The sequence below is a fragment of the Trachemys scripta genome, chromosome 17 (genome assembly GCF_013100865.1).
Source record: "Trachemys scripta elegans isolate TJP31775 chromosome 17, CAS_Tse_1.0, whole genome shotgun sequence".
NCBI classification, from domain to species: Eukaryota; Metazoa; Chordata; order Testudines; family Emydidae; genus Trachemys; species Trachemys scripta.
The window spans coordinates 9,084,555-9,111,081 of NC_048314.1; the positions used below are offsets into that span (position 1 = coordinate 9,084,555).

At 43.9% G+C, this 26,527-nt stretch overlaps 1 protein-coding gene across 2 annotated transcripts; it reads right to left on the reverse strand.

Moving 5' to 3' along the window:
* Window positions 1-1,630: 1,630 nt before the first annotated feature.
* TNFSF8 (TNF superfamily member 8) lies at window positions 1,631-24,939 on the reverse strand. Of its 2 annotated transcripts, XM_034793667.1 has the most exons (4): window positions 24,214-24,939; window positions 15,445-15,487; window positions 3,403-3,474; window positions 1,631-2,864 (listed from the first exon to the last, which is right to left on the reverse strand). In XM_034793667.1, exons 1-4 carry the CDS (start codon window positions 24,406-24,408, stop codon window positions 2,404-2,406), a joined length of 771 nt encoding a protein of 256 aa, XP_034649558.1. In that variant the 5' UTR covers window positions 24,409-24,939; the 3' UTR covers window positions 1,631-2,403. The 2 variants fall into 2 exon arrangements, with proteins under 2 accessions (XP_034649558.1, XP_034649559.1); XM_034793668.1 differs by lacking the exon at window positions 3,403-3,474.
* Between the last annotated feature and the right edge of the window lie 1,588 nt (window positions 24,940-26,527).

Here is a 26,527-nt window from a genome sequence, read left to right on the forward strand (position 1 = left end):
CTAGTAAAAACTGTAGTCTGTTTAGGGGTAATTCACAAAGACAAAAGGGAGCTAAATCCACTGAAAAAATCTATTTGGAACAGTTCGCCCAGCTCTAGTCATGTGGCTAAAACAAAATATAGGTACACAGTGTGGGCCATTCCTTCCTCCTCTGAGCTCCCTAAAAGCAATGTTTATATGCATGTGTAAGCAGAGTCAGGATGAGCTCTACCCTGACATCTGGTGGTGAATTATGGCGAGTGTGGAAAAGAACTTCCGGGGATAATATTGTTTGCATAGGCACACCCACCCTGCCTAGCATGAGCCCACGGCAACCCAAAATGGTCACTTTGGCAGTTGTGGGATCCCCAGTTTCTCTGTTATTGGGGCAGAAGGAATAAAGTGTTGTTACCCTGATTAGGTGAATCAAGGACAATGAAACTGTTTTATGACAGATGGTCTCACCATCACCTAAGTAGCACTCGCTAGATGAGGGACATGGGTTCCAAAACCCAGTGAATTGAGAGAGGTATGAGTATCTGATGGTATAGGTGCCCTTCCTCTTTTGGGGGCCTGGAACACCTCCACTGTTAAACAGCAGAGCTAATTTTGATTCCATTAGGAACCTAGCTAGAGACTGCTGAGCTGAATTCACTTGGGGCCAATGGTGCACCAGCAGTGGGGCTCCCCTACTGCAAACTGAAATCACTAAAAGAGCTAAAATTACAGAGCTGAGATCACTGAGTGCTGTGTTAACTAGTGGGGGAGCCTGAAAATCTATTGCTAAGTGGCTGGCAGAGTGGAGCAGTTTGTGGGACAGTGGGAGCGGCCCATGGGACAGTGAGCGGAGCAGAGCTGAGCAGTTTGTGGGGACAGCTGGAGCGGTTCATGGGACGGCTGGTAGAGTGGAGTGGCTGGCAGAGCGGAGCAGTTTGCGGAGATGGCTGGAGCGGCTCACGGGGTGGCTGGAGGACAGAGCCGTTCGTTGCGAAGGCTGCAGCAGAACTCCATGGAGAGGCGGGGCAGTCGGCTTCGGACCACGTAAGGTGCCCCTTAACACCCCATGTGCCCCCTCCATTTCCACCCAGGCTGGGGGGGGGGGGGGAAAACTCTGCAGCTAAACTTTTGAACTCTGAGGTGGCACTGACCAGGGACAGAGACTTTGGGTTGTTGGACTTTGGGGTGATTGAACTTAAGACCCTGAGGGGAAAAGGACACTGCCAAATTTACTTGGAAGTGGTTTGTGTTATAAGTCCTGTTTGTGGTGTTTCCCCAACATAATGCTGCATTGTTTCCCTCCTTTATTAAAAGGCTTTTGCTACACTCAGACTCCGTGCTTGCGAGAGGGGAAGTATTGCCTCCTAGAGGCGCCCGGGGGTGGTATGTAATTGTCCCAGGTCACTGGGTGAGGGCTCAAGCCGGTTTTGCATTGCGTTATTGAAACGGAACCCCTAGATACAGAACCCGGCCCTTGTTGCTGCTAACTCAGAGGGGCAGAAGGGTTACACATGTATGTTGTGGTGACATTCAGATTACTTTTAAAACTTGACTTTACAAAGCACTTGAAAATATACTGTAAGGGACAACCCTGTTACATGGCACACGGACTAGATTATTATTACTACTTTTAATATTTGTATTATGCATGTATCTCAAGGTCCCAATTGAGATCAGCATCCCATTGTGCTGGGCACTGTACAAATACATAGTCCCTATCCCAAAGAGCTTACAATTTAAATACAAAAGATGGACAAATGGTGAAACACCTTGTGCAAAGCCACCCTGCAGGTCAGTAGCAGAATAGGGAACAGACATCAAGTCTCAGTCCAATGCCCTAACCGCTGGGCCACATTGCCTCCCATGACCTAACTTCTTCCCATCTCTGCTTTCAACGATGCTGCCCACAGGCTCTCTCGCAGATTTACAGTCGCTTGCTCTCGTTGTAAAAAAAGCATTAGTTATCAGCGTTGACTGCTAGTTTTTGGAAAAACTAGCTCAAAGTACTATCGTGTATAATTCCAAAATCCTCAGATGACAAGAGGTCCCATTCCCCCCAGGCAGTCACACTTGCCCAGCTGCTTTCGTAAGTGGAAGATATCAGATATCTGATCATTCTCAGCATGGAAAGTTCTTCTCCTAATTTGGTTGTTTTTGTTTCTATTTTGAGGCGCCATTGTTGGGTCTCCGAATCACTTGCTGGCCCCATTCCTGATGGACAGTCTTCTGGCATCACGGCAATCCCACTCTCAGCCAAAGCCGAGTGTTTTCCTATGTCTGTCGGGTGCATGGTTTACTGTGTTTTAGATTTCACTTTTGGATGCTTGGAAAGTTCCTTATTTTCCCCTAAGGATGGGGTAAGGTATGTCAACTAAGACCCGGTATTGTCCAGCAGAGGCATTGTCATTGAAGGTAGGTTACTTTTAGCTACACGAAGCAGTCAGCGCACTCCTTACTTTTATCACTGTACCTGAGGACTGTAAGAATATTGTCATTGGGTAAGAAATCTAAATCCAAATATTCGTACTGCTCAGTTTTTACTGATAGCCAGTCATCTGCATCTAGGTTCACCAGATGGAATATGGAGAGCTCCTGATATATCCTGTTATTGTCTGTAACTGATGCACATGGATTGAATATCGTTTGCCTGTTGGTGTTGGAACAGGGTGTGAGTAATGTTTGCCTGTTGGTGATGTTATTCACAAGCAGTTCCATCTTAAGGTAGATTGTGTTGCTTGAGAAGTTGGTTAGATGAAAGTGCAAGTTGCAGTAGACCAAGTACAAGCCTGGCGTCTGGATCACTGGGTCTCCTTTGCTGTTGTACGTGATGTCTTGGAGAATATGACTGTTTGTCCACTTCAGTTTTGGACTATTTATTGGCTTTGACACTAGAAAGAAAAGGAAAATGAGCTAATACAATATACCAATGTGGTGTATAGTCTATTTAAACACACAAGTGAGAGCTTGCTGGATTTATTTGCTGGCAAATGGTAGCCATGTATTCTGTCATTCTTCTATAGGAGACACCAACCACTGTCCTAGACCAAAATTCTCAGCCTCAAGCCTAATCGAACACCTCCCTTCCCAACTTAAACCACTTGGCTGCTATCTACAGGTAGGCAGAAACCTCCCCAGCACAAGCAGATATAGTCAAAATGTTGTCAGGAACATGTGGTGGGAAATAGTGGGCACAAAGACATACGTTCATTCAATTTTTGTTTTCATCATTTAAAAACAAAGCATTTTGTTGCTAAAAACTTAAAAAAAAGTTTTCATTTTCCACACAAAACAAGCTCTATTTTCACGAAAATGTCCATTTAGTCAAAAGGCCATTTTCCACCAATTTTTTTTTTTTGATGGAAAATCTTCAGTCAGTTTGCGATATAGGCTCGCGTAAACTTGAATTAGCTGGACTCATTCACTGACCTGTCATGTATGCAGCTGCTTTCATAAATGAAGCGTTCTGTAGGGTTGTAAAAACAACTTTTAATTCATTCCCTGGAGGAAACAAAAGATAAATAACCATTGCAGTTTCATTTCCGTTAGAGGGTTTGCTACCAGCATTCTTTTGCAGTGATTCTCCAACCCACACCATCATGAACCGTTCCCCATCCCCAGTAAAAAGTCCAAGTCCCATGGTCCTCAACACAGCATAATCCGATTCTAGCTTCATTTCATTTTTTAATGAATAGAAAAAATTCATTCCTGGTTTAACTTTACTGAAGTTGGGGATGACTTTAGCTCAGTATTGCTTTAAACTCATTCTGCTTATACCCAGATGGAATACTTGTCAGCTGAGTATGTCAATAAAAGACAACAGAGAAAGAACTTGAAAATAAACCAAATATTATCCCAGAAATTCATTTACTGGGAGTTATTAACTCAAAGTTCTGGAAACATAATTGTTCCTATTGTAATACATTTTGCAATAATTGTCCCTATTGTACTGCAAGTGACTTAGCCAAAGTACCATTTTCAGAAGAGACTTTGGGGTCTATGGGCATGTTTACACTTGCCATTTAAAGTGCAAAAAGTCCCTTTGTGTGTGTGTGTGTGTGTGTGTGTGTGTGTGTGTGTGTGTGTGTGTGTGTGTGCAGAAACTGTGGGAACGTCTACATTTGCCAATGATTTTTTGTGATGAAGCTCAGAAGTTTCACTGCAAAAAGAAAACCACCTCCACAGGAGGCGTACAGCTCTTTACCAGTGATGCTTTTGTGGTGATGTGCAAGTGAAGACACGTTCTTCCTGTTTACAGAGCTTTCAGCCTCCTGAGGATATCCCACAGTGCCTAGGTGACCACTCTGGCCAGCAGCTCTGCAACTCTGCTGCCAGGTAAACAGACGTCCGCTCCTCCCCCGGTAATGCCTTGGGAACTTTGAAACTCCCCTTCCTGTTTTCTTGGCAAGTGCTCACTTATCAACTGGCCAGGTGACAATGTCTGCTCCACGGAGCAAATGATCCCCTGCTTGGAGCAATGCTGAGCTACGGGAGTTGATCAGTGTTTGGGGAGAGGAGGCTGTGCAGGGACCCAGGATGCCCCACGATCATGCCCCCACTTCCCACAAGACCTATCCTCAAAATGGAGAGAGCTGCATTGTGGGATAGCTGCCCTCCGTGCGCTGCTCTCATCAGCAATGGAAGTGCTGCAAACGTGAACAGTCTCTGACACTTGTGGAAGTGAGAACACAAGCCAGCGCTTTTCTTTCACCGGTTCCCAATCACCGGTGAACCGGCAGCACAAAAACTCTGCAAGTGTAGACATAGCCTAGGGGCACGTCTTCACTACCCACCGGATCGGCGGGTAGCGATCGATCTATCGGGGATCGATTTATCGCGTCTAGTGTAGACACAATACAATCGATCCCCGATCGCTCTGCCGTCGACTCCGGAACTCCACCGCAGCGAGAGGTGGAAGCGGAGTCAGCGGGGGAGTGGCAGCGGTCAACTTACCGCCATCCTCACAGCCAGGTAAGTTGACCTTAAATACGCAACTTCATCAGCTATGCTATTTGCATAGCTGAAGTTGCGTATCTTAGGTTGACCTCTCCCCCTCCCCCCGTAGTGTAGACCTAGCCTAAGTCTCATTAACTTTCTAAATAACACCTGATCCACACACAGATTTCGTATAAGTAGAACTATTTCATTTAGGGGTATGATTTTTTTTACTGAGATAGTTATACTGGTGCAAGCCTTAGGACCCAGTTACGCTGGTATAAAGGTGATGTACACTGGTATCCCTTCTTCCCCATCCCGTATGGGGATAAGTTATAACAGTATAAGCACATTTAATCACCCCAGCGAGTAGCACTGCTTTAACTAGACCAATGTAGTTAAAGCAGTACAGCTTTCTAGGATAGACAAGGCCTTGCTTTTGAAAAGGGGATTTAGGCTCACGCAGGCACTTTTGACAATTTTACCCTATTTCTTTATAATTAGAGCAACGTTAAGATGGGCTCAAAGATGTTCAGGGAAGTTTGATGACCCTCTAGACCTGAAGGCTGCTGGTTACTTCATACAAGACAATTTGATTGCTGTATATGTTTCTTCCTGCATAACAATAGTGAAAGAGGAATTGGCACGCACAATGCAAGCACTTTCAATCAATCCAGGAACTGAAGCTGGGGAGGAATGGGGCACGGGTAAAGTCAGCAAAACCCAACAAAAGATGCTTGAGACTTTTACCATTAGCTCGTCAGACTCCTTTGCCATCCTTAAGCCTGGAATTACTATTTGCTCATTGTCAGATCCTCAATCACTGGCCTATCAGCATAATCAAGCTGTAGACAGAGGACAGAGGACTGTATAAAGAGGACTTTAAACTTTTTTAGTGGTTCATGAACTCTTGCAATAGTTCCCTGAACGTTATGAAACAATTGCCCGTTTTATATGCCCTTCCGGAGGTTTTATTTCCATTATGCACAATGCATTTCCCCCACATCCTTTTCTCTGATGATGAGGCAATGAGAAATGGCTGATTTGCAATCGTGAAGCCGAGCGACTCAAATTATGCAATGGAGAGGTGATCTCATGCATACTGCGTGTGAACCATATACTGCAGTGAGTAGGGCACTGTATCTCTGTAGCTGCTTTACTATCGCTCCAAAGCAGGAGAACAGGTCCCCCTACTGGGCAAAAAAAGTGCAGCGTAGCTGAAGTTCTGTCAATGCTGCAGGGAGTGAATTTCACATTCTACCACAGTTTGGATACAGATGTTTGTAAGCCAAACATCCACCCTTCTTAACCAATGATCCTGTCAGCTCTTCTTAACCAATGATCCTCCCCAATTCTCCTTCTTTTATTGATTACTGCAACAGCCTTCTCCTTAGCCTTGACAAATACAATCTTACCGCGCTCCTATCCATTCAGAATGCTGCTGCAAAGACCATTTTCCTAGCCCGTCTCTTTGAGCATGTCACACTTCTCTTTGAATCACCCAACTGGCTCCCTCTTCTCTATCACGTCAAATAAAAGGTACTTTTTTTCACTTCCAAAGCCCTTCTCGGCCTCACTCCACCCTACCTATCATCTCTCCTTCACTGTCGATGATGCCTCCAGTCTACCCATGCTGAACCCTCCACTGGACTGGTTCAATTTTCAAACAAGCACCTTCAGGCTTTCTCCCGATGCTGCCCCTAACGCTTTGGTGTTGCTCCCCGTTAACATCTACAACGCTACCTCACTTAGCCACCTTCAAATCTCTCCTCAAAAATCTCCTTTGCTGTGATACTGACAAAAAACCTTGACACAGTTAATATTAATAATAATATTAATAATATATGGAGATATACCTACCTCATAGAGCTGGAAGAGAGCCTGAAAGGTCATTGTATCCAGCCCCCTGCCTTCACTAGCAGGATCAAGTACTGATTTTGCTCCAGATCCCTAAGTGGCACCCTGGGTTTAGCAGGCCAATCCTCAAACCACTGAGCTATCCCTTCCTCCATCTGCTGCTCGGGTGCTGAAATCATTGGGTTGCTGTCTCATTGTTTCCCTGCACTCCTCCCCTCTGGCTATAGCTGTTGGTTGTCTCTTGTTTTATACTGGGATTGTAAGCTCAGGGAAGGGAATGTCTTTTGGTCTGTGTTTGTGTAACCCCTAGCACAGTGGGACCTTGCTCCATGACCGGGTCTCCCTTGCACTATGGTAACACAAATAATAAATAATAATAATAACCATTACTTTGTGATTAAGACAGAAAGATCTTGCATCTCTTGTCCGTCCCCCCTCCCCCACAATTAGTCCCAATTAGTTTCCCTGACTGTTTTGGCTATAAATTGGGTGTTATAAACTAGAGCACACAGGTCAGGAAATATATTTCAATGCACCACTAATCATTTCCTCCAGATGGGTGAGTGCTACTTTCACAATGTACATGAAAGCCCCATTGACTAAGGGCATGTCTTCACTACCCGCCGAATCGGCAGGTAGCAATCGAGCTATTGGGGACCGACTTATCGCGTCTAGTGAAGAGGTGATAAAATCGATCCCTGATGGCTCTTCCGTCGACTCCGGAAATCCACTGCAGCAAGAGGCGGAAGCGGAGTCGACGGCGGCGCGGCAGCGGTTGACTCGCCGCCGTCCTCACAGCCAGGTAAGTCAACCTAAAATACGCAACTTCAGCTACGCTATTCACATAGCTGAAGTTGCGTATCTTAGGTCGACCCCCCCTGTAGTGTAGACCTAGCCTTAGTCACATAGAATTACACAGGACATAAGTAAAACCTCTGACCTTTAATCCAGATGTGGAGGGTGTGTTGTCTAGTGGCTAAAACAGGGGACTGGAAGTCAGGATCCCTGGATCTGACACTACAGGACCAAATTCTCCAGGTGTCAATGGGCTTTAATGGAGCTGTGTCAGTTTATACCAGCAAAGAATTTGGCCCAAGATATGCAGCCATATTCAAGTCACTTACACCTTTCTGGGCCTCACTTTCTCCTTCTATTAAACTGGCCTAACATTTACTCACCTACCTCACAGGGTTCTTATGAGGCCTTGTTAATGATAGGGCCCACTTCTGCTGTCAGTTACAGCAGTATTAAATCTGGCATAACTCCACTGCGATCAGTAGAGAACAAAATGTGGCCCGTGTGTAACACTAGTTAAGATTTTCAGATACGATTTCCTATAAAAGTGTAAGAAAAGAGATCCTAACGTCTAGGTCTCCAGAACAACTGCTTAGCCTGACTTTTAAGTAAGAAGGTAGAGGTTGCCTGTCATTGGGATGGGGAGCAGTTGAGCAGCTATAGATAATCCTATTGGCTGGCCACTTGTAACGTTTCAATCTTTGTAGTCATACCACCATTGGTCAGGCAGGTGACAAACACAGGAATGAATGAAATTAGATAACACTAAACATATGACCGAGGCTGAGATTTTCAAAAGGGCCAAAGGTAGGTGATTGTGGCACACGGAAGGTCCATGAGAGTGGGGCACCCAACTCCTCGACTGATGAAAATCCCAGTCAAAGAAAGACCAAAGCACACATTTAATCACATTGCTTCATGCACTACTGGAAATTGGCCAGATACTACAATGAAGAGAAGAGAAGAGAAGAGAAGAGAAGAGAAGAGAAGAGAAGAGAAGAGAAGAGAAGAGAAGAGAAGACTCGATGACCTATCCTAGGTACTTAAAATCTGCATCATGATGAAAAATAGGATTTGATAAGATGCATTCATAGCCCTGAACCCTTAAAACTTCATCTGTCCTACAGAAAGGTAGAGTCTGTTTCTGGGTGGGGGGGTTATGGAAACTCAGTGTTACTGAGTGGAATTCACCCTTCAGATCAGAAAAGCCCCTGTAGCATTTAAAGCTCCAGCAATGCAGGCTCTATTGATCAAGCAAAGAATGGTGCCTTGACATAAAGAGCATGATCGTGCAAAGAGCTGAGTGCCTCACTGGATGATCTCAGGACATTCAAGGCATCTCCCACGATCAGCTCTGAGCTGATGTGACTGTACTTGGCCTTTGTAAGCCTGAACCAGCTTTCATTGACGTCAGCAAGTTTTAATAGCATTTATTTGGTGACATCAGCTGTGTTTCTGAGAAAACCAAGCATGGAAAAAAAAAAAAAAAGTCTGGTTGTAGAGCAGCATTTCCTGAGCTCAAGCCGCCACTGGGGCTGCTTATAACCATTTTTCAGTTTTGCTTCTCTAGTTAGTTATTCCGATCGCAAATCAGAGGAGTTCCATGAGTGTAAAACTAGTGTGAGTGTGATCAGAAGCATGGGAAGATCAGTGTGTGCAGGGCTTAAGTCTCTTATGTACAGTGGTGTAAATCCGGAGTAACTCCACTGAAGTCAGTTGGGTTACCTCAGTTTTAAACCACAGTAAGTACGAGGAAAACCAGGGCCAGAGTCTGGAAACAAGGGTAAGAAAATCTTTGCTGGCTGCATTCTTGTCCACTGAGCTGTGTGGTACCTGAAGGTCAAATATGGCGCAAACTTGAGGAGAGGCTGACAGTGGGAAAGAAGCCCTAGAAGGAAGGTGTGCGGAGTATTCTGTCCTGAAGATGCTACTTATGTCACGAGAATCTCAATATTTGTATGCCATTGCCACGGATGCTGGCAAAGGAACCTATCTTGAGGGATGTGGTATCTGCATGCTGAAACACATGGGGAGAGTATCAGCTCACACAAGCCTAGCATAGCTCCTTGGGGTCCAGATCAAGGGAGGCTTCCTGTTTGACGTGACCAATAGAGCTGCTATGTCTATGGAACATGTGTCTCAGCTGGGCTACAGCCTCATCTGTAGTAACATTGAGAATGTGACTCAGATTCCACCAGTCATGCAAGAAGGAAGGAGTCTATAACAGGTACTCAATGTGATTCAGTGGACTGTAGCTTCAGGACAGGAGGGATCTGAAGGCCATACACATGCATTCGATCTCTCTGTCTCCCACACACAGAGCATGGTGAATCCAGCCACCAGATGGAGCCCTCAGGCAACAGGATCAAGGAGTAAACAGGAGAAGACACTTACATAGGATGTCTTGGCAGATGAAGTTTACCCAGATTAGGTATCAGAGTGATAACAGTAGGGGGAAAATTAGCATGGGGAAACTAAACTATTTCCCCATGCGAATTTTCCCCCTACTGTTACTCACACCTTCTTGTCAACTATTTGAAATGGGCCATCCTGATTATCACTACAAAAGGGTTTTTTCTCCTGCTGATAATAGCCCACCTTAATCGATTAGTCTCATTAGAGTTGGTATGGCAACACGCATTTTTTCATGTTCTCCGTATATATCTTCCTACTGTATTTTCCACTGCTTGCATGCGATGAAGTGGGCTTTAGCCCATGAAAGCTTATGCTTAAATAAATTTGTCAGTCTCTAAGGTGCCACAAGTACTCCTCGTTCTTTGTCCTGATTAGGTAGTCACCTCATTTCAATGAACATGTAGAGCTTCAGGTTTGGTTGGAGCTGAAGATTTGTGATCTTTATGAAATTATTTAGGAGGTTCATAAAATGAGTTCAACTTATTTTAAGTATAATTTGAACCAATATTATTCTACAAGTCTGGTTCAAATAATACTACGAATTTCTAGCTGAAGAGCTTCCTGTGAAGAGACCCCTGTAGCTAGGCACCCACAGCCTGAGTGACCTATAGATGGGATCCAGTACACAGTGTATCTGCTTTTTGGCTAGCCTCGCTCTCCTCCAGCTGTTCATCTCCATCTCCTAAGGGGACGGCAAACCCAAAAACGTTAGAGTTACACGTCCAAACCCACTATTGTTTAAGTTGCCTTTGAAATTAGGCAAAATGAGTTCACCCACCTCTAGCAAATATCTGCTTAGCTATCTGAGAGTATTTTAATTAAACCTGTGGGTTTGTTTTTGTGTCCTGCCACCGGCTGCAAGACACGGCACCTGCTGCTGCTGTCAGATCCTAGGGGGTCGTACAAACTGAGCAGAGCTCTTCAGCATGACATTCGTGTGCTGCTGTTATTAGGGCTCCGTTGTGGAGGGAAGCAGGTAGCCCTAGAAAGCAGTGTGATTAAGAGTTCTAGTCCCAGCTCTGTCAATAACCTGCTGGATGCTTCAATCGGCCTCCGTTTCCCCTCCCACCTTTTTGTCTGTCCTGTCTCTAGGGCAGGAACTGCCTTTCATGATGTGCCTGCACAGTACATAGCACAATGGGGCCCTGATCTCTAGGCTCTCTTATAATATGAATAATCGTAACGAATTAGAGATGTGGCAAAATTTCCAGTGTAGCAACTTTTTGTTGGAAAATGCTGACTTGGTGGAATCGATACGTTCCACAGGAACACATTGATTCCGTCGAAACTTTCACCAGAAACTAAGGTGGCTGGGGCCGTCTGTCTCCCTGGTTTCCTGCTATCTGAGCTGCTCGCCCAACTCCCCAGCCTCCTCAGCATCCCAGCTGGTGGGACCTCTTGTATATCACAGGCTATTAAATGTATTGAGTTTAGACTAAAACGTCTCTTCCACAAAGTCTTATTTCAAGATATCAGGAGATGGGGAATCCATCACTTCCCTTGGTAGTTTGTTCCAGTAGTTAATCGCCCTCACTACAAGCAAGAGGTGGTTTATTTCTAATTTTAATTTGTCTGGCTTTAACTTCCAGCCACTTGTTCATGTTATGCCAGACCTATTGCATTGGTGGTCAGGTAGGGACGCCTGGTTTAGAAGTAAACTGAAGGACTTGATTAGTATTTGCAAGCCCAGACTTGCCACCACCCACTTTTTCTCCTAAAAGAAAACAGAGGAACAAAGAAAAACGGTTTCTATAATTGGGGACTAAGAAGCTATCAGAGGGTAATACCAAACCTGTCTGTCAAATTCCATACTAAAGTCCCGGCAAGGTAGCCTTCTCCTCCCCACATTACATATACAAATGCACTGACTATAACATGCAAAGATAGATCAGTAAAATTGCAGTCTCTCCATAACTCTCAGTCCAGACAGACTCCTTAGAAATTGACTACCATCATAAGACTGGATTCTGCTTTCTCTTACATTGTTTTTGCCCCAGTGTAACTCCAGAGTCTTCAGTGAAGTTGTACCAGATTTACTCTGGTGTAAGAGAAACCAGATTCAAACCAATAAGACCAAATTGTGCTCTTAGTTCTATTGGTATAAATCTGGAATTATTCCACTGACTTCAAGTCTATTCTGATTTACTCGGGCATAATAGAGATGAAAATATGTCCTGCGTTGTCTAATCACTCAACTGCTAATGAATTTCAATATCTTACTTCCAGGTAAACAATGAAGCATCTCCTGGTATACCCCAGGGTCAATAAGAGCAGAGTTTGGGGCCATGTCTTCATGATCCAGAGAAGAACAAGAGGAGTCAGCAAGCTGGAGACATAGAACTTGAAGGGGAATGATAGATGGAGAGGTTTGTGGAGCCCCAATATCTGACTCTCACCAAACAGCTTCTGGCAGGCAGAAATCACTTGTTAAACAGAATGGTACATGCATGCCAAGAACCATGGAAGGGATTTCACAACTGCAGAGACTACATTTCAGGAAAGATTTATTTTATGGTGATCTTAAATTTTTCCCTCTGTTGCTTGTGCCATTCCACCGAATATCAAAAAGAGATTTAGCGATGCTTTTGTGGTGCTTTTTCAAATAAACATTTAATTAGCTGGCAAAGCATCCCTTCAATTAGATGCCATTAGATGATTTCAAACCTATCCCTGGAGGATTGACAGCTGAGTAAGGAATATGAACACCTGAATAAATTTGCTGTTAAGTACCCATTGGTATTTAGTTAATAAGATGCAATAGGATGTAAACTCTAAATGAAACATGAGATGAAAATGTAATGCATGTTTTTAGTATCACTCAATCAACTCTGGAAAGTAGCATATGTCTATCCCATTGTGAAGTTGCCTGATGATACATTTTTTAATTACTTGATCATCTGCTATTTTTTCCACTGCACTCCTGCCTCCTTCAGGACACAGAGGGGTAGAATTAAGGTTGCACCAACAACCATAAATCTGGCATTTCCTAACTTTTGAATGCTTGACTTTACAACCTAACTAATTGTCTCTGAATGTAGCTTTTTGTATGTAATACATATAGGTGGCATTTCCCCCCTCTGTATAGAATGTATATTTACACTAAAGCCACTTTATTCCAATTGAGTCACGGAAAGGCACACAAATCCCCCTTTGAGTATGTCTACAGTGCAGCTGGGAGCGAATGAATTGACAGCTTGTAAGCTCCCTGAGAGTGCACATTCCTTCTGTCTGACATTCCCCAGTTATTCGTGCTGAGAGAGAGCAATTGGCAGGAGCTGGCTGGGAAGAAATCAAGGTTTCAGTGTGTTTATTTAGAATCATAGAATCATAGAACTGGAAGGGACCTCGAGAGGTCATCTAGTCCAGTCCCCTGCACTCATGGCAGGACTAAGTATTATCTAGACCATCCCTGACAGGTGTTTGTCCAACCTGCTCTTAAAAATCCCCAATGATGGAGAGTCCACAACCTTCCTAGGCAATTTATTCCAGTGCTTAACCACCCTGTCAGGAAGTTTTTCCTAATGTGGAACTTAAACTACCCTTGCTGCAATTTAAGCCCATTGCTTCTTGTCCTAGCCTCAGAGATTTACAAGAACAATATATCTGCTTCTGCCTTGTAACAACCATTTATGTACTTGAAAACTGTTATCATGTTCCCTCTCAGTTTTCTCTTCTCTACACTAAACAAACCCAATTTTTTCAATCTTCCCTCATAGCTCATGTTTTCTAGACCTTTCATCATTTTTGTTGCTCTTCTCTGGACTTTCTCCAGTTTGTCCACATCCTTCCTGAAATGCGGTGCCCAGAACTGGACACAATACTCCAGTTGAGGCCTAATCAGCGCAGAAGAATTACTACTCGTCACTTGCTTACAACATTCCTGCTAATACAAGAACAAGTGAGAAATCTACCTTGCGCCACAGAGAATTGTATTGTATCATTAGATTAAATATACATTAATTGATCGCCAGTTTCGTTGCACCTGATTTTCATCAATTCCTCTGTCTATGATAAACATCCACCACTGCAGCTCCCTCTGCCTCTTACTAATTCGGGCTAAAGCCTCAGCAGGCTGTAAATCAGCATCACTCCAATGACGTGGGTGAGGCCATGTCAAATTACAATTGCCAAGGCTCTGAGTGTCTCTTTTAGTCCCTATCTTCACACTGCCAGTGCCTGCCTTTCCATCTCTAGAAATGGCCCAGCCTCGGCTGATGCTGTTTTGCAAAGCTTCTGAGAGCATTTGTAAAGCTTACTCGGATTCTGATATCAACCTCAGTTACTCTGGTGTGAAGCCAAGGTAGCTCCCCTGAAGCCATTACTCTGGGGTGACTGAGAGCAGAATCTGGACTCCAAGGATCTAATCTTCTCTTTACCCAAACCTGGCTGTGTAAATTAAACCTTGGGTTATTTCCAGAGAGATTCAATCTGAAAACGATAAGAAGTGATGAGACATTTATGATGCCAGGAAGCCTGTGATGGTATAGTTGGCACATGACGACAGTTTGGTATGCTGGATAGCATATGTACTTGGCCAGCCACTGCTCAGAGTTACCTCTGTGTAAATGCTGAGTAAGAGAAAGGATGATCTTGTAATTAAGGCACTGGACTAGCACTCAGGTGTTCCTAGTTAAACTCTTGACTTTGCCACATGCTTTCTGTGTGACCTTGGCCTAGCCAATATAAATCGTTGTGCCTCAGATTCCCCTATGTGTAAAATGATAATGGTAATGATGCTTTCCTTCTTCTTGGAGGTGGCGCTAAATTCATTAATATTTGTGAAATACTGAAACACTTGGTGATGGGGGCCCATCTAAGCAGATGGATAATTGCAATGAAACCAACAATTACTCCAGTTTTATGATGGTTTAAGTGAAAGAAGACTCTTGGCCCACTGTCTACATTATTCTCATTAGAATTGTCTCCTCCTCTGTGCTCTGTTTTTCCCCACATATTTCTCCCTCTGCCTCTCTTGATGCCCTATTTTTCACCATCCTCCCACCTACCTCCGCCTCAACTCTCCTTCTTTCTTGCATCCTCTCCGAAGCAGAATGTGAACCCAGTACTGTTTGAAGTCATATCAATCCCGTGAGCCCATGGTGTCCCAGTGGTTTTGACATGAGTGACAATGACCCATCCCTAATAAAAACAGGGTAAAATGTGTCTCTGCCAGCAGGAATGCAGGACTGAGCCATCCACGTGCTACCTTATAATCAGATTAATGTTCACATCCTCTGGCAAAAAAACATACTGTACCAAAGACAAGACGTGCTTGTTATTTGCTTAGCTGTGCACTGGTTTCCGGAGGTACCGAGTTACTTGTAAACTTTTTCCACTGGCTCGGGTTTTACAACAAGAGGAGAGTTTGGGTAAGTGATTAAGAGTTGCGCAAACAGCTTTTCATCACCCTGGATGGCATTTGCATTATAAACCAGGCAAATTATATTGATAGTCAGTTACAGGTCTTACCTATGCTGGGTGCTGTAATGCCGTCCTCTGGAGGAGCCAGACCCTGAAAGAAAAGGAAGGGAGCCGATATTTATTCTAGCGCCTATAAATATTTGTATTAAAGGTACAGAGTGGTTTCAAGTTATGTTCTATTACATTCTGTCCCTGAAGAATGAAATTCAACCTGAGCAGCAGACCAGCACAAGGCCTTATCCATCAGTTATGTCCCATGGTGTCCTACAAGCAAGAGGTGGTTTATTTCTAATTTTAATTTGTCTGTCCTCCAATTCGGGCTGCGACTAGAACCAGAAGTGCTGAAATGACAGGCGAAAGGATCTTTGCTCAGTGGCCACAAGGAGGAAATACCTGAAAATGTCAAGGGAACATACTTGACAGTGAGCTAAAGTCTAGTGACTCCTGCTATGGTTAGCTGGGGAGAAGGAAGAAAGGTCAAGAGTAAAAGGCATGACTTGGTTCTGATTCTGTAAATCTGTCTGAAGCACAAGGATCAGCCTTGTGATCCCTTCCATTCCTCCAAGTCCTGAGGTGCTAATCCTAAATGTCCATGAATGTTTTTAATATAACACTCTGGCCAGCGGTGCCTGTGACCCCCTTCTGTGACTGACCCACAGATCAGCTGCCACTGCTCTCATCTAAGGCACTTCCTCCTTTAGTCCAAATGGTCGAAGTTTGTACTATGTTACTAGAGCTCTATTTAGGTACTTATATGACCCTTGTTACTGGTAATATCTGAGGGCCAGATCCTCAAAGGTAGTTAGGTGCCTAATTCACAAAGGAAGCCAGTGGGAGTTAGGTACCTAAATGCCTCTGACAATCTTAGCCTGAGCGACTCACAGCCATTAATGGATTTTACCTTCTAAGGATCCCCGTGTGATGGGGAAAAATGCTATCTCCATTTTACAGCGGGAGAACAGAGGCATGGGGTAGAATGGGTGACTTGGCCAAGATCACTGAGGGAGGCTGAGCTGGGAATTAAATGCAAGTCTCCTGTGCTTCAATCCAGGGCCCTAGCCATTAGACCATTTTTCCCACTATGGGACCCCACAAGGAGTCAGAGCATTAAATCTCAGTGCAATATCCTCGGTTCTAAAAAGAGGTGGGTGTATTTTGCCACGTGAAGAAGGAAACTTTGCATCTACAATTACATTTCACATGGGCTGTCGATTAATCACAGCTAACTCACGCGATTAACTCAAAAAGTTTAACTGTGATTAAAAAAATTAATCACGATTAATCTCACTGTTAAACAATAGAAAACCAATTGAAATTTATTAAATATTTTTGAATGTTTTTTCTACATTTTCAAATATATTGATTTCTATTACAACACAGAATACAGTGTACAGTGCTCACTTTATATTATGATTTTATTACAAATATTTGCACTGTAAAAATGATAAACAAAAGAAATAGTATTGTTCACTTCACCTCATGCAAGTACTGTGGTGCAATCTCTTTATCGTGAAAGTGTAATTTATAAATGCAGATTTTTTTTGTTACATAACTGCTCTCAAAAACAAAACAATGTAAAGCTTTAAAGCCTACAAGTCCATTCAGTCCTACTTCAGCTAATCGCTCAGACAAACAAGTTTCTTTACATTTACAGGAGATACTGCTGCCTGCTTCTTATTTACAATGTCACCTGAAAGTGAGAACAGGCGTTCGCATGGCACTTTGTAGCCGGTGTTGCAAGGTATTTATGTGTCAGATATGCTAAACATTCATATGCCCCTTCATGCTTCGGCCACCATTCCAGAGGACATGTGTCCATGCTGATGATGCTTGTTAAAAAAAAAATGTGTTAATTAAATTAGTGACTGAACTCCTTGGGGGACAATTGTATGTCTCCTGTTCTGTTTTACCCACATTTTGCCATATATTTCATGTTATAGCAGTCACAGATGATGACCCAGCACATGTTCATTTTAAGAACACTTTCACAGCAGATTTGACAAAATGCAAAGAAGGTACCAAGGTGAGATTTCTAAGGATAGTTACAGCACTCGACCCAAGATTTAAGAATCTGAAGTGCCTTACAAAATCTGAGAGTGACGAGGTGTGGAGAATGCTTTCGGAGGTCTTAAAAAAGTAACACTCCGATGCGGAAACTACAGAACCAAAACCACCAAAAAAGAAAATCAACCTTCTGCTGGTGGCATCTGACTCAGATGATGAAAATGAACATGCGTCGGTCTGCTCTGCTTTAGATCATTATCGAGCAGAACCCGTCATCAGCAAGGACGCATGTCCCCTGGAATGGTGGTTGAAGTATGAAAGGACATATGATTCTTTAGCACACCTGGCACGTAAGTATCTTGCGATGCCGGCTACAACAGTGCCATGCGAACGCCTGTTCTCACTTTCAGGTGACATTATAAACAAGACGTCGCAGCATTATCACCTGTAAATTGTAACCAAATTTGTTTGTCTGTACGATTGGCTGAAGTAGGACTGAGTGGACTGATAGGCTCTAAAGTTTTACATTGTTTTATTTTTGAATGCAGTTATTTTTTGTACATAATTCTACATTTGAAAGTTCAGCTTTCATTATAAAGAAATTGCATTACAGTACTTTTACTAGGTGAATTGAAATATACTATTTCTTTTGTTTTTTACAGTGCAAATATTTGTAATAAAAAATAAATATAAAGTGAGCACTGTACACTTTGTATTCCGTGTTGAAATTGAAATTAATATGTTTGAAAATGTAGAAAACATCCAAAAATATTTAAATAAATGGTATTCTATTATTAACAGTACAATTAGTCGCTATTAATTTTTTTAGTTGCGCGATTAATCCCAATTAATTTTTTAATCGTTTGACAGCCCTACATTTCATTAAATGGAATCAGGCAGTGGTTCCACAGCTGTTTATAAAGGAGTGTTTTGCAAAGCAATCAAGCTATTAGCATTAGAGTGAGCCTTTCATCTTTCAAACCTTCCTCTGAGATGGAGGTTAGGGGGAAAAATATATAAATCTGATGACTCATAGTTTGCTGTGCAGATGGGGTGACTTGAGAAAAATTAAAATGCACTAATGTATCGCATTCCCTCTTGGAAAGTCTCAGAATGGATGGAGAATAACAGATACTAACGCATTTTATTTCAAGAATAATTGAGTAGACACCCAAATAAAACTTTAGTGCTTGCTTCTAAACATTATCGGGTGGGGTTTTTTTTTTCCCCCTTTCCCACAGCAAGAAGATTGAGTTTAATGCTCTAATTTGAAATGTAACGCGTTCCCCTCTAGGTGCTCAAAGAGATGAAATTGTATTGTACAGGCTTGGGAAAAATTCATTATAAATCTGCAATGGCTCTGCATGCAGGGGATGAACGGTCTCAGTCATCACAAGCAGAGTGATTTGCGTTTGTTTCATTAGAGAAAACGATAATCATGTGCCAGGGAAAATCAGCTTTTAAAAAGGGCTTTTATAAAAAATCTTCTCTGGTTTCTCGGTTGTCATCTAATCAAAATCATCTTGATAAATGGTTGACCCTTGCAGACCCCTCTCCCTGGGAGAAAACCGGCAAAGGTCATGTATCCCCTGACTGGAAAGGAATGATACCCATAATAATTAAACAACCGTGCAATAACAAACAACGAGGTGTGAGGATTACTGTGGCGTCAGATTCCAGCACATGCCCTGCAGAAGATAGAAGTAGGGATGGATGAATGAGCTTGGGGAAAAGAAGCACTCTTTTACCAGATTCTATGCCTCTTTTTAAAACGGAATTTGAATGCAGGGCCAAATTCAGCTAGTATAAGTAGGTGTCACTTAGTTAACTTCAGTGCACTTGCACTGGCATGAGTCTGTTCTGAAATTTTCTTTCTTTCTTTCTTTCTTTCTGTTCAGATAACTTTTTTCAGCCACTTGTGAGTATCTCAACATCCAGGCTCCAACCAGAACCTACAACACTGAACTGTCACCAAAATCTCCCATCTGGGCCCACATGTGGAGAGAAAATCTATTGTTATGAGCAATTTAGCCTACATTTGCAGACCCAAGTGGTTTGAATTCAGTAGTTGAGCTAAGATTCAGATAAGCATCCCTATTTACAGGCATGGTATTCAACCTGACTCCAAATTCCCCGGGGGTGAAGTCCTGAGCATTTGACCTTAGTGGGATGGTTTGCTATTGACTTAGTTGAAGCCATGAATTCACCCCCAACCATTTGAGATTCACCCTTGAATTGTGAGGATATAGGCTGAGTATCTTTAGCTCCCTTAGGATTGAAAGTCCATTTTACCTGCATTCACACCGAAGTTGGGATTGGTCTTATAAAATCCATGTAAAGGCACTTAACTAACATAGTGCTATACAGAGACATCAGGACAGCATCATTAGTTCAGGAGTTTTGGGGTGCTGAGTCTACGCCACTGGAGTCATGCACGCTCAGCAGCTCTGAAAACCAGGCTCCAGGGGGGAAATCTTGGGCCTATCAACCTCAGTGGGAGTTTTGCTCTAGAATGTCACCCTACTTAAACTATCTAGTATTAAAACAACAACAATTCCCCATTTTTCTGCCTTTTAAGAGGTGCAAGAATATGAAGACATGAAAATTAATGAATGAGCCCCAGCCATTACAGCTAGCCCCTATAGTCCCACAGGGCCTATAATCAGCTACTTAATTCTTAATCTTTGGATATACTTGTTACAGCAGAGGCTGTAAAAGGTGCATCCTGTTGCACCAGCATCATAATTCTTCATACCTTTCATCTGAGGACCTCAAAGTGGGTGAGCATCATTACTCTCATTTTACAGATGGGGAAACTGAGGCAGAGACAATTTAAGCAGCTTGCCCAACCTCTCACATAGTCAATGGCAGAACTGGGACTAATGATGCACAACTTCTGTCTCAAGCCTCACACTTGACCTGAGACGGGGCATCATTACAAATGCAGGCGTAACTACAAGGGAATGATTTTAGTGCCGGCGAACGGTACCAGGCTGACAGCCTAGGACAGTGAAGGATACTGTTTAACCATAGAAAAGTTACAGCCTGGGTTTGAGCAGAGCAGATGGGTCTTGCTCCCATCAAGATGCCTTAGTCCTGTTTTGCAGGGTTCTATTTTAGGAGTGTGTGGCTCATTTTCCATGGTATTCAGTTCTTGCTGTCTCTGCCAAGTTTGCCCACCAGGGGGCACTCTTTAATGCAAATTGCAACATGTCCACTAGGAAATAGAGTGACATTTTTCGAAATCATGTTGGACAGTGTACTACACAGCCATCGGATAGGAATGACTTTTGGTCTGTACTGAGCTGGGCTGGATTCCAGCTGGTGAAATTGTTCTAGAATTTTAACTTTAACAGGTTTCAAAACTAGACCATTCCGTATAATTACTGGGCACATACGTATAAAACTTTGCATTATTGCTGTAATAGGTCTGAACAGCTCTGGGGAAAAAACAAAACCAAACCCTATCAGGTTAGAAACATGAGCATTTAGAAATCCCTGAAACGTCTTGTCCCTGTGTGTAGTTATGATGGCTGATAAAATACAAGCTTGGGGATGAATGGGGTGTACTATTGCCATGTTCACTGCAACCTTTTGCTACAGCCTGGTAATTTAAGGCTGGTGCTCCATAATAATTATTGTTTACATCACACCCTCTGTCCGCATGTGCATCACGGAATATCTACCTACAGCAGCAATGAAACGCAGACACCTCTGAGGTGCAGGGCATCAGTCTCTCACAGCTGCAATCAGAAAGGGAAATTTTGTCCAAGGCCCCGCCATGGCAAACCCTTCCACTTTTATGAAAAACAAGATCTCACCTAAAAGAGCGAGATTCAGTAAACTGGAAGATGGTCAATGTCTCTCTAGCAGAAGCATGAAGAACTGAGCCGACTCTGTCCCAATACATAATTCCACGGAGTCTAAACTTACACTGCTAAGCCATTGCCTCTAGAGAAGCGGGTGTGAAGAAGACTTTTTTTGGTGCGCTATAAAATGCACTAGGGTGGATTATTATTTAACGACATTTGCATTAGATCTGGAGGGATGATTGGATTTATAGGTGTTTATTGTGGTCTTCCATGTTGTATACACTATGTTCGGGGCATCTTGAGTTCAGGTCTGCAGAGCTTCTGTGCTTTTTTATTGAATTTCACCTTACGTAAAGTCCTTAAATCTGAACCTTTTTTTTTAGTGGAAATTTGTTACGAGGGAGATTTTCAACAGCATAAATGAGGGCTAGGCAGCCAACTTCAGGGCCGGCTCCAGGCACCAGCTGAGGAAGCTGGTGCTTGGGACGGCAGATTGCTGGAGGCGGCATTCTGCCCAATCCTAGGGCGGCACGGACGCTTTTTTTTTGTTTTGTTCTTGTTACACTCCGGCCGCCCTGTAGGGGGCAGCAGCGCGGAGAACCAGAGCGCCCTGCAGGGCAGTCCTCTTCCTTCCCTCCCCGCCGACCAGAGCAGAGCCCTCGCGGCAGGCAGCAGGAGGCGGCGCAGCGGGAGGGGCCACGTGGCAGCGCCCCCGCCCGCTCCCTCCCCTTCCCGCCCCCCCCCAGCTGGTCCCCCTGCACCCGTGCTCCGGCCGTTTTTTTTTTTTGCTTTGCCGTTCTGGTCGCCCCGTATTTTTTTTTTTTTTTTGCTTGGGGCGGCCAAAAAGCCAGAGCCGGCCCTGGCCAACTTCCATGGACTGTCAACAGCACTGGCTACCTAACTGCCCTGTGTGCCTTTGGCAATCGCCCATCAAGCCAGCTGGAAAAGACTTTAGAGAAAATCAAACCAGCCCCTGGGTCTGCTCCAGCAGCACGGTTGGGTGCAGTGTGTCGCAGCACTGAGCCCTATGAGCCAGGTGGGTCCGACGATGAGAACTTCTAAAAAACACCTGCACTGTGGGGGTGCATTGAAGAAAGCACCTAGACTAGAGGATCCCCTAACTCAACAGCAACAAACTTAGTTCTCAGAGGAGCTCCTGCCCCATCTTACACTGAGCATGAGCACGAGGGAGGATGCTTGTTCCAAATGAGAACCGCATCCCACTGAGGAACTGCTCATGGGGTGGCACAGTTCTTCATTTGGGCTTGAAGGTTAGTCACTTCCCCATTGACGGAGAGTAAAGGGACCACAGGGAGATGATTTAAGCATGTGAGTTCTTTAGTGTCTTGAAAGCAAGCCCAGGAGACACGTTCCTTACTCCCTAATTCCCCCATGCAGCACAAAATTGCAGCATGACTCTCTGCATCACACGCCTGAGCTATCAGCTTGCCGCTTTCTCCTTTTGCAAGCTCTGTTTCCAAAATGAACAACCTTAATCCTTCATTATCATTCCTCTGGCATTTAGTGTAACAGCATTTATCCTGATGCAGCGCTAATTCAGTGTTAAATTTAGTGTTAATAAGTACTACTGGAACCAACATTATGTGGGATCTCTGCAGTAATTAAGTAATCCATTATTTTAGATGTTTCCTTAGTGTCCCATTAGTTGATTATTATGTTAAAATACCTGAATCTCATTCTGACTACGCTTACACTGGTTTTACCATAGTGTAACAACCTTGATTTCAATTAGGTAACTCCTTATGTACACTGATGTAACAGAGAGATGAATTAGACCCCGAGGTTTCATTTTTAGGTAAATTCCAGATAGTTCCACACACACTCGATTTAGTAATTCAAGAGAAAAGAACATGATGGGTAGCATTTTCCAGTCCAACTTTTTCCCATAAAGCTGGGTCTTTAGCTACTGTAGCTTCCCTTCTAACAGGTGCAGTTGGGCATCTTCAGAACTTGGATTTATAATAAGATTTCTAACCCGACTGGGTGAAAGCCTGGCTCCACTGAAGGCAATGGCAAAACTCTCGCTAATTTCAATAGCTTCAAGACTTTAGTCACTATGTCCATAATCAACTGCACAGAGAATATAACCCCATTGCCCCATCCTGAAATACACCATTGGCTCCCCATTCATTCCAAGATCTAGCTCAGAGCTGTCCTCTTTTATTTTCAAATACTCCACAGGCTTGTCGACAACCTACCTCAGAGTTCCCATTTTTCTTGCTCCTTATCTGCAGTTAGCACTGACCTGCTTTCTTGTTCCTTCCTCCAAACTTGACACTCAGTTCAAGAGCCTTATCCTCTGCAGCTTGTGCTAGTTTGGAACGGCTTCTCTGCCTCCCTCTATTCCAGTGTCCTCTCCATTGTTTCCCAAAGCCAATCTGAAAACATCTATCCTCCTCCCTCACTTATGTTCCCTTATGTCTCTCTCCGTCTGTTAATGAGCTTGAAATCTGAATGCTTGCAGGAATGTACCATGCAATGCCTTTGAAGCATTGCTTCTCCCCACCCCACACACTTTGCAAACTACCATTACTTGCAAATACATGGTGTCATACACAGTGGTTCCTTCTATCCCATCAATCAATAAAGAATTTTGGCAAAGCATCATAGTACTATAAGAATTGCTATGGTGGATCAGACCTCAGGTCCACCTGCCTCTGATGGTGGCCAGAACCAGATGCATTAGAGGAAAGTATAAGAACCACGCAGTAAAAACCTCATTCTAGGCACTCCTGATGGATTATGTCCTGAAGCATCAGGTTTTCTATTTCCCTTGTGTGGAAGATATTGTGCACAAGAAACTACTATTTTACTTAGAGAAAATAAATAATTTCCTTATAACGTCTCTCTCTTTCTCTTCCGCTGTTTTGCCTTTAGCTTCCTAATCTACATTTTGTGCACTGAACCTCCAGTTGCAAGAACCCTTTTAGAGAGCGGGAGGAAAAAAGAGACCGAAGGAGAAAAGCTGGCAGTGACTTACCTTCCTCTGAACAATTAAGACCATGATGGTTGCTAGAGCAAAGACGAGGCACACCGTGAGGGAAGCTGTGGTGAAATAGAAGTATGTTTTGTTGGTGGCACTGAGCCTCCTTGAAACACCGTCTTCAGTCATGGCCATGGCTGCTTCATGAGAATCATTCGCCTGGAAAAATGTTTGCTCTGGTGAGGAGCACATTCTTATATAGCCCTCAGTGTATCACTCCGTATCTCCCCTTGATCAGATTCTCATTCGCAGCCCATCTCCACTCCTAGCAGGATTTTCCCCCTTCATCCTGGGCTCATGTGATCTGGAAAAAAAGCTTCATCATTCGTCGTACGAAGAAAAAGGGACCCGGGGGCGTGAGGCAGGATGCAGCCGTGAAGAGGGGAAGGAGCCTCATGTTCTTGATCAGGGATTTCATGAAGGCAGCCTCTCATGCTGCACCGGAGGTTTCTGATGTCAGAAGGTGAATGGTAACCAAGGTTCGTCCCCCCCTCCCCTTCCACCCTCTTTCTGTGAAACTTAGTGCAAGGCAAATGCTGTTTCACTTCCGACTCAACTACAGTGATAGTTCAGTACAGTAAATCACCCCGGCCGATATCTTCCTGTTTCACAGTGTAGTTCCTTCTCATTCTTAGTCAAGCGTTGTAGGACTGTGATCTCCTTTTCTCCTCTGGAGATCCGGGTCCAGGTGTGATTGAGCCAACACGAGCTTGGTGAACATGAGTCCTGACATTGGAAACATTGGGTGGGAGTGTCATAAGTGCCTACATGACTTAGGAACACAAGTCCCATTGAAAGTCCGTGGGAGTCCGGCTCCTCAATCACTTTGGGCATGTCTACACTGCAGTTGGCAGCATGCCTCCCAGCCTGGAGAGACAGACTCACACTGGCGCTGCCTGAGCTAGCATGCTAAAAATAGCAGTGTGACATTTGCAGCATGGTGGCACAGCAGATTCAGAGCTGAAAAGACCTTGCAATAGCCTGACAGCAGCAATTCTGCTTGGAGGGACTGTTGGATGGACTCCTTTCATGGTGGAATCCAGAGAAATAGCTCAGGTAGGAAGATGGCTGCCTAGAAAAGAAGGGTAGTTTTGTGGCGAATGAAGTAGATTGTGTCTCAGCAAAACCAGTTTTGATTCCAGTGAGCTGTGGCACACCACACAGTCCATCTGTGCCTCAGTTAGACAGCTATAAAATGGGGACAATAATGCCTTTTTGCTATCCTGTCTCTTTAGACTACACAGTGTTTGCACTGAGACTTGCTATTACTATGTACAGTACCTGGCACAATGAAGCCCCAGTCTTGGTTGGCCCTTAGGCACCACTGTAATAAACGTGAGTAAGAGTAATACACCTGTACTGTAGTACATAGAATCATTCTAATAGGCGGGCACGCAGATCTGATGCTGGTGACGGTTGTATAATGAAGTTTGGTGGGTAAAATGACTGGACATCTTAGGTCAAACTCAGCCCTGGTGTAAAGAAGCACAATGCTCATTGAATTGTTTCTCTGCCATTTTCTGCGCTAAGGTGAATATTGGATTTTAAACCACTCCTTACACTGGCATTAAGCAGCTGCATTATCTGGCCAAGCCGATCCTTCTCCAAGATGTTTTCAGCAGTTGTCCAATAAAATAGAAGAGAAACATCTTCCTCTATGAACGCTCCTTTTCCTGGTACCCATTCAGCACCTGGCCACTCCTTGTAGAACTCTGCTCTGAGTCTCACAGCTGTGTCACTCGTGAGTGCAGGCTGTTACTTAAAGACAGCAAACACAACAATGTAAACATAGGCACAAACACAGCTCCCCCTTGTATATGAAAAGTATATACCTGTGTTAGGCAGCACTCTCCAGTTATCAAAAGTGTCTGCATCTACATCCCCATATGGACTGTAGGAAATGTCTTGCATTACTGAGGTAACTTAAGATAGGGGGTTATCTTAGAGCCATTAGCCACTTTCTAATGGTCTCCATGGTAGTGTGAACAGATGCTTCATAAACTCCCCCCATAACTGAGTAGTAGAGACACTGCACCTCATTAGCCAACCAAAGCATGGGGAGCTTGGGGTGTGAGTGGCAAGTGTTGTGTGTAGGGAGCTGGGAGAGGATTCACTACAGTTGAAAACAGGCGTATGTTTCCCATAAACACTGACCTGGGTGCAACTAAAACATTTTCAAACACATCTCCATGGTGATGTTCCATCACTCCGTGGATTCTGTCATCAGTCCCGGAGTCCCGCCCCTATCATCTCCCTGGTTATCTAGTGACCTGCTGGAATGCAGAGCTGTAGCGTCCTGCATACAGCTTCA